The sequence below is a fragment of the Mandrillus leucophaeus genome, unplaced genomic scaffold, assembly GCF_000951045.1.
Source record: "Mandrillus leucophaeus isolate KB7577 unplaced genomic scaffold, Mleu.le_1.0 Scaffold68, whole genome shotgun sequence".
Lineage (NCBI taxonomy): Eukaryota > Metazoa > Chordata > Mammalia > Primates > Cercopithecidae > Mandrillus > Mandrillus leucophaeus.
In genome coordinates, this window is record NW_012107363.1 from 4,320,452 (window position 1) to 4,327,946 (window position 7,495).

At 63.6% G+C, this 7,495-nt stretch overlaps 1 protein-coding gene across 1 annotated transcript in view; it reads right to left on the reverse strand.

The window, feature by feature from the left end:
- Positions 1–2,845: 2,845 nt before the first annotated feature.
- The window catches only part of DOK7 (docking protein 7), a 33,845-nt gene continuing 29,195 nt past the window's right edge, over positions 2,846–7,495 (reverse strand). Inside the window, exons 8-10 of the mRNA XM_012002197.1 lie at positions 6,962–7,004; positions 3,271–3,423; positions 2,846–2,979 (exon numbers count right to left, since the gene is read on the reverse strand). Coding sequence (XP_011857587.1) covers positions 2,846–2,979; positions 3,271–3,423; positions 6,962–7,004 — 330 coding nt within the window. The remainder of the gene's footprint in view (positions 2,980–3,270; positions 3,424–6,961; positions 7,005–7,495) is intronic.

Sequence of the window (7,495 nt, forward strand, 5' to 3'; positions counted from 1 at the left end):
GGCGCAGTGGCTCATGCCTGGAATCCCAGCACTGTGGGAGGCCAAGATGGGTCTCACATGAGGTCAGGAGTTCGAGACCAGCCTGGCCAACATGGGGAAACTCCGTCTCTACTAAAAAAATACAAAACTTAGCCAGGCATGATGGCAGGCACCTGTAATCCTAGCTACTTAGGAAGCTGAGGCAGGAGAATCGCTTGAACCCAGGAGGCAGAGGTTGCAGTGCGCCAAGATCGCGCCATTGCACTCCAGCCCGGGGGGCAAGAGAAAGACTTCACCTTAAAAAAAAAAAAAAAAAAAAACAGCTTGAGCCAAGCATGGGTGGCTCCCGCCTGGAATCCCAGCACTTTGGGAGGCTGAGGCAGGAGGATCACTTGAGGCCAGGAGTTCAAGACCAGCCTGGCCAACATCGCAAAATCCCATCTCTACCAGAAATACAAAAATTAACCAGGAGTGGTGGCAGCATCTGCCTATAATCCCGGCTACTCCGGAGGCTAAGACACGAGAATCACTTGAAGCTGGGAGATGGAGTTTGCAGTGAGCCAAAATCGTGCCACTGCTCTCCAACATGGATGGCAGAGCAAGACTCTGTGTCCAAAAAAAAAAAAAAAAGCTTGAAAATTTAAAAATACCTCAATCATTATGAGAGGCAGTGATTTTTTTTTTTCTTCCCTAAGCTGGGTTTCGAGGTATCTCTAGGTTCAACTCCTCTGGGGCTGGAAGTACATGAGGTTGGAGTCCAGGGTGCCTGAGACACGATGGCCCATGTGCTCCACCTCCTCACGTCTTCAACAGCTTTGCAGAGATGACCCTGTCGGACTTTGGCTGCTGGTCACAACTCCAGGGGAAGGTCAGGCGTTTGTCCAGTCGCAGCTCTGGCCTTGCGTGGTTGTCCTGGGCTGAGGGCAGCTGCCCTGAGATCAGAGCGACCCCACCTTGGCCAGCATCACCCCTTCCCGCGGCCCCTCCACCACACAACTGGGACCCTGGCCAGGGCACCACGGGTGCCAGGTACAGCGTGGACCATCACAGCCTCCCCGGGGCACTCTGCTAGAGGCCTGGGTGTACCTGGGCCCCATACTTCCACCCGTGGTGCCCTGGCCAGGTCTGACTCTGACCCCTGCTTCCTGGCTTCCCACAGCCGTGGGACCAGCCCCAGCCCCACATCCACACTCTTCATGTGGCCGTTCCCCAGGACATGGCCTGGCCACTCCATTGTGCCAAAAGGGTGTGGCCCAAGGCACACCCAGACACACTGGGTCTGGGCTCCAAACCCTCCCCCGCAGCACCACGATCCCATCAGCAGCAGAGGGACTGACACTCACTCCCACTTTGTGAGCGGGAAGCCCGAGCTCCAGCAGGCCAGGGTCATGGGGAGGGGTGGGGCTGTGCCACCCAGGTTGCGTGTCTGAGCTGGTGCATGCGGCCGGCCCTGGAGGTGGACATCTCAACTCTGCCACCCTAAGGGCCCGACACGGCTGCAACCCTGGATCAGGGTGCAGGCCATGCCTTGCCCCAACGTGCAGCTGAAAGTCTTGTCCATGGATCTTCCAGGCTGAGCCCAGCCCCGCCCTGTCTGTCAGAACGCTCCCCAGGGCCTTTGCGTCTAAGCGGGGGATCTCTGTCCTGGCTCCAGCTGGCTCCGGGTTGACCTTGCCTCCTGCCACCTTGACACCAAGCGTCCTCAGCAGTCACATGCGGAGTGGGGGCGCCAGGAGGGCCAGTGCTCTGAGCCTGCCCACTGAGGGCCCCACTGAGCAGCAGTGGCAGCTGCCTGCCGTCCCCCGGGGCAGGCCAACCACAGACTCTCCAGGTCCTTGATGGGCTGCTAGGGGAGGGGCGGGGGAAGGACAGGCAGGAATATGAAAGCAAGGGACAGATACGGGTGGAGCCTTGCAGAGCAGAAAGCCCATCTCCGGGAGCAAGGCAGGGGCCGCCCGGTGCTTCCTCCTGCCACAGGGGTTGAGGGCACGCAGGACGCCCACCACCTATGCACACAGCCCCATCAGTTCACCAGCCCCCAAGCCACAGCACCGCACTGACGCAGGAGGAAGCCACCAAGGAAGGCAGCTCTGCTCGCCTCAACCCCAAGCATCCCCAGGTGAAGACATCAGATCCATGTCCAAGAGCAGAAAGCAGGAGAGAGAAAGTAGGCATTGTCAGGAACAGAGCAGTCAGAATTTTAAGCTCTTTACATGACTGACTGCAATGTGTCCCAGGAAGTGCAGCAGTCAGGCGGCTGGGAGAGTCCAGGCTCCGTCCCCAGGCGCAGGGCTGCGGTGGCCCAGGCAGGACAGCCGGGAGGCGGGGAGGGGACGCCGGAAGTGTCTGAGCCGCCAGTCTCAGGAGTGGGCGTGGTGCCGACAGTGTGAGTGGGCACTGGGTCCTGGCGCTGTGGGGCCACAACACCCAGGTGAAGCGATGAGCGTTTTGCCAGGACACGGCTGTCATCCGTGCAGTCACCCCCAGGGTGAGAGGGCGGTTTGCATCCCAGGCACCACAAACCATGCTCCCAAACACTCCTGGGCAGCAGCCTCTGCCTGAGACGCGCAACAGCAACCAGAGCTGCCTGATGCCTGGAAGCGGGGCCTCAGGTGGCCTGGGGTCCAGAGCGACTCATTCAGGCCAAAGGAAGTGTCAACCCCCAGCACCCGTGAGGCAGGAGGCCTGGCTGTGGGCCCTGGAGACGTCTTCCTGTTCGCACTGTGGCGCGGAGACCGGCCATGCCCTCTCCTGTGACTGGGGGCTCCCTGGGGACCAGGCCACGACCAATAGAAGGGGCCGGCCTGCTGGGGGCCACGAGGCGGCCCGGGGGCCAGGTTTGCGGTCAGCTCCTGGCGTTGCAGCTTCACTGTGGGGCTGCCTTCCTCTGCTCCAGCTCTGACAGCTGCTCCTCCCGGGCCCGTGCGTGCTGCGCTCCCACTCTGTGCGCCATCTCAGTGGCCGCGATGTCGATCTGGGCGTAGAGGGAGGCGCTGGCCCCTGAAAGTAGCCTGTGGTGAGCCGCAGCCTGCGCCCCCAAGCTGCCCAGCCCTGTGACCCTGCCCTCCACACCAGTCCCCCAGCCAGACCCTCGGAAGTGCCTGAGTGGGGACACCCTCAGGGGATGTGGCCTGGCCGGGGATGGAGTTGGGGACGTTTGCCTCCTGGGGGGGGGCTGTAGGAAGAGCTCCCTGACTGAGGGCTGCTGGACTGGGCTGGTGGGGGGTAGGGCCTTGAGGCTGTGGTCCCAGTCCCCGACCGTCAGGGTCTCCACGAAGGGCAGGGACCCACCTCGGACCCCCTCGCTGGCCTCCTGGAGCTCCAGGCCCATGTAGTGCAGCTGCTTCCCGGAGAGGGGGCTGACGGGGATGTTCACGTAAGCAGGTGGCTCGCCACGTGGCCTCTCTGGCCCTGGGCTGTCCACAGCCATGGGTCCTGGGGATCCTGTGGGGGAAGCAGCGTGAGGCCCCGGTGGGGGCGGCGAGCGGCACAGACCCCAAAGATGGTGCAGTAAAGAGCTGCCCACCCCTCCCAGCCCCTCCTCCCCGCGCCGCCTCTCCTGCGGAGGTTCCGCCTCCACGTTCCTGGACCATCCGTCTTTGGCCCAGCGCTGCCCCATCCGTCTTTGGCCCAGCGCTGCCCCATCCTGAGGCCACCCCCACACTGTCCACTCCTGGTCCAAGTACCCACAGAGCAGAAGGAAGCACTGCCCCCTCCACTGTGCCGCCTCTCCTGCAGGAATTGCTGACCCCCCATGAAGCCCCCAAGGCCCACTCTTCTGTCCCTGCGCCACACACCCCGCACCTTCACGACTCTCTCCCCACCAACCACCGCTCCTTGGCTGTCCCGGCGCCTTCTCTGCCTGACCCTCCCGGGCCAGCACAGCCCTGCTTTGTCCTGGCCCCCAGCACCTGCCCCCCACTGTCCTCCTGGGTCGCCCCACCTGCTGCAGGTTCCAGGGACCCCTCTTCTCCTGCGCACAGACCCACGCTCCCTCTGCTCCCCTCCAGGACACCCAGGTGCCCCACACCCTCTCTCCCCTCATAGGAGCTACTTCCTGTCCCCACCCCCTTCCTAATAGCTGATGGTGCCATCTGCAAACCCCATTGGTGCTGGGGAGAGCGGAGCAGGAGCGGGATAGGAGGGGACCCCACAGGCCTGGCTGGGTGGGACCTGAGGCAGGCTCCCACCTTAGGGGTCTGGATGCACACTGGCCCCTCCTCTGCAGGCCTGAGGGCTCCGCACCGTGGGCACCGAGGTCCTACAGGAAGGACCCCGTTCTCCACTGCCTCCTCCCACTCCTGTCATCAGGACCTCGTGGGGGATCGCACAGCCACGTGAAGCAGGGGAGGTGAGAGCAAGCCCCCTACCTCATTCCCTGAGCCAGTGACTGAGAGACACAGCCAAGCCCCATCTGGGATGACCTTCCTACCCCCAGCACACTCCTGAGCCAGTGACTGGAAGACACAGCCATGCCCCACGCGCTCCCTACCCCCAGCACACTCCAAGCCCTCAGAATTCTGCTGGGGGCTGGGATCCGGAGGGTGACAGCCCTACAGGTCGGCCTCCCTGAAACACCTGCCTGTCCAGGGGAGGGGCCTGGCTCAAGGCTGGGCCTCCCTGGCACAGGGATGCGTCCCCAGCAGACCCAGGTTCTCCTGTGGCCGCCCGCTGCCCGGCACCTGCAGCAGACATCCACTCTGGCTGGCTCCTCTCATGCTTGTCCGCGCCACTCCCTGCAGCAGGGCTGGGGTTGGGGAATTTCACTTGCTTGCTCCCAGTGGGGAGACTGAGGCCAGAGAGACCTGACTCGCTGATTCTGCAGGCAGCAGCCGGGACAGAGCAAGACAGAGCCCAGGTCGATGTGGGTTCGCTCACCTGATTCCACGAACTAAAGTAGCCAACACAGTTCTGCCCCAACCCTGCCAGGCCCCGAGGCCCTGGGGAGACCTCCGTCCTGCAAATGTGTGGTCCTAGAGGGCTGGTCTCCTCTCAGAATGCCAGGACCCCTTCATCGAGATGAGCCACAGTGGCCAAGTTCTGGTGCCCAGGCAGGCACCTGGGCCAGCAGGGACAGGGGCATCAGGGCCAACTGCCTGGAGGAGGGGACACGGCTGAGGAGCCGAGGCCAAGAAGGGGCTGTGGGAGAGGCAGGTGTGGTGAGGGCCTGGGGAGAGCTAGGGGAGCGCTGGGACCTGGAGTCTGGAAAGGGGGCATCAAAGTCAAGGGGCGGGGCCGGGGCTTGCCCATGGTGGGGCTGGACACCCCCCTGCAGCCTGGTACCTAGTTTTAAGATCGCATCCGTTCTTCCAAGGTTGTCCCCCAAGGGTGGGCAGTGAGGGGCAAGGGTGGAAGCAGGAAGGAGCGTGAGGCCTGACTGCAGGGAAAGGGGACGAGGGTTCCCAACACCACCTGGAGTCCCGCGGGGACTGTAAGCAGTGCTGGGCCGGGGGCGTGTCCATAGCTGCATCTCCCCAACGGCCACTGGCTCCAGGGCCCTCAAAGCTCCTCCTCCCGTCCCCTCCTCGGGACTTGGATTTTCTTTGGCTTCTGTGAGCATGGCTTCCAGTACCTCAGACACTCTTTCGGTGAAGCAGCAACCGGGAATCGACTGGCCCTTCTGCGCCCTCCTCCCAGAACCTGCCCTGGGCTGGCGGCCCAACACTACCACACGGGCCTGGCTCACCTCTGTCCCATAACAGACCCCGGATGCCCCTCCCGAGCCCTCGGCCTCTGTGGAAAAGGTTCACATCCTCCAGCAGATACTGGGCCTGTCCGCTTGATCCCCACACCTCTGTCCCAGGGCACCCGTGTCTGGGTAAAAGACATCTGAAGAGTATGGGTGGCCTTGGGGAGGCAACAGCAGGCTGCCCAGGAGGACCCTTGGGGCAGGGCTGGCCTCAGCACTCTGGACTGCAGGGATCAGTGTCCAGCCCAGGGCCAAGGCTGGCTGAAGGGGGCTTTCCCGAGCTGCCCCTGCCTGCCTGTGGCCCTGCCCCTATCCCCGGGTGTCCCCTCCAGGCCTGCCTGGGCCCCACCCCCAACACTGGGTATCCCCTCCAGTCTTGCTTGGACCCTGCCCCCAACCTTGGGTGTCCCCTCCAGGTCTGCCTGGACCCTGCCCCCGCTGTAGGTGCCACCTGCCTGGGAAGAAGAGATTGATGAATTCAAGGTTCAGCCCCTAGTGGCTCCTACTTCACAGGGAAACTGAGGCACAGAACTGGCCCTGATGCCACCTGTCCACCCCAGGCCAACCGCCTCACCTCCAGCCTCTCTCAGCCCTGCCCAACCTTCAGCAGGGCTCTGTCCCCAGTGACTGTCAGGCTTCTCTAGGGAGACCCTGGGAACCGGCACCTTCCCACTGCCTCCCTGCCTGGCCCTCCCTCCCCACCTGGCCCCAAAACTGCACCTGCCAGGGCACCAATGCCCTGCCCCTCACTAAGTCGCTTACCACCAGCCCAGCCTCCACAGCTCCCCTCTGCTCTCTGAGGACACAGCCCTGCCTCCTGAGCTGGGGCTCCTGGACCCCAACCCTGACTGCCTTCCTGCCATGCCCCCTCCCAGGAACAGGTCCACACTCCGGGCCTGGGGCGCACGGACCCCAGTCTGTGTCTCCAAACCTTCAGTCCATCGTCCAGCTGCCCACTGGCCGCTCTCAGCAGGTGCTTCTGAGACAGACCACACTCGTCCAGGCCACACGGAGCCAGCAGCCTGCCCTCTACCCACTGCCCTGCTGTCCACACCTGGGCTGGGACTCACCCCCACTGCCCACTGCCACCCAACACCCACTGCCAGCCAGCAACCACTGCCACCTGTCACCCAACATCCACTGTTACCCAACACCCACTTTCACCCCATTGCCCACATTCCCGCTGGCTGTGGGCCCCCGCCATCCCCATCTAGCCAAACTCTGCCATCTGCGCCCACCCAGACTCCCACCTCCCTGTCCCGGAGCTCTGGGGGACCGGCTCCAGGTGCCTACCTGAATGTGCTGTCGCGGGTCCCGGGGCTGAGGCGGCCACTCCCTAAACCAAAGAGAACCTGGTCAGTGCACCCTTTAGGCTTCCCCTCATCCTATGCCCAGGGCCCCTGAGAACAAGGACACTACCCCCAAGAGTGACACAGGCTGGGGGACCTGGGCCACCTACAGGGAGTGCAGCCCGCCATCCCTGATGCCTTCTCTCCAGGGCCCTTTGCCCCACAGCCCCCAGATCTCCGGGTCGCCCACCACCTTGACCACACAGCCTGGCGGTAGCCCCCATAACCACCCATGGGGGAGGTGGAGGCTTTGGCATCTGGGGAGCGGGCAGTCCTGAGCCCCGAGCCCAGTCCAGCCCCACTATTTTGCTACTGCAGGTTTATTGGAGGAGGACCACGGCCATATGAGGCAGTGTCTGGGCTCCGACCTCAGAGCTGAGAGGCTGCTCCAAGGGCGGCCGTGATTTCCTTTCTCATCCTCCAGGGTGTGGGCCCTGCTCTCAGAAGCTGGCGGGGAGGGATCCGCAGGGGGGTGCCC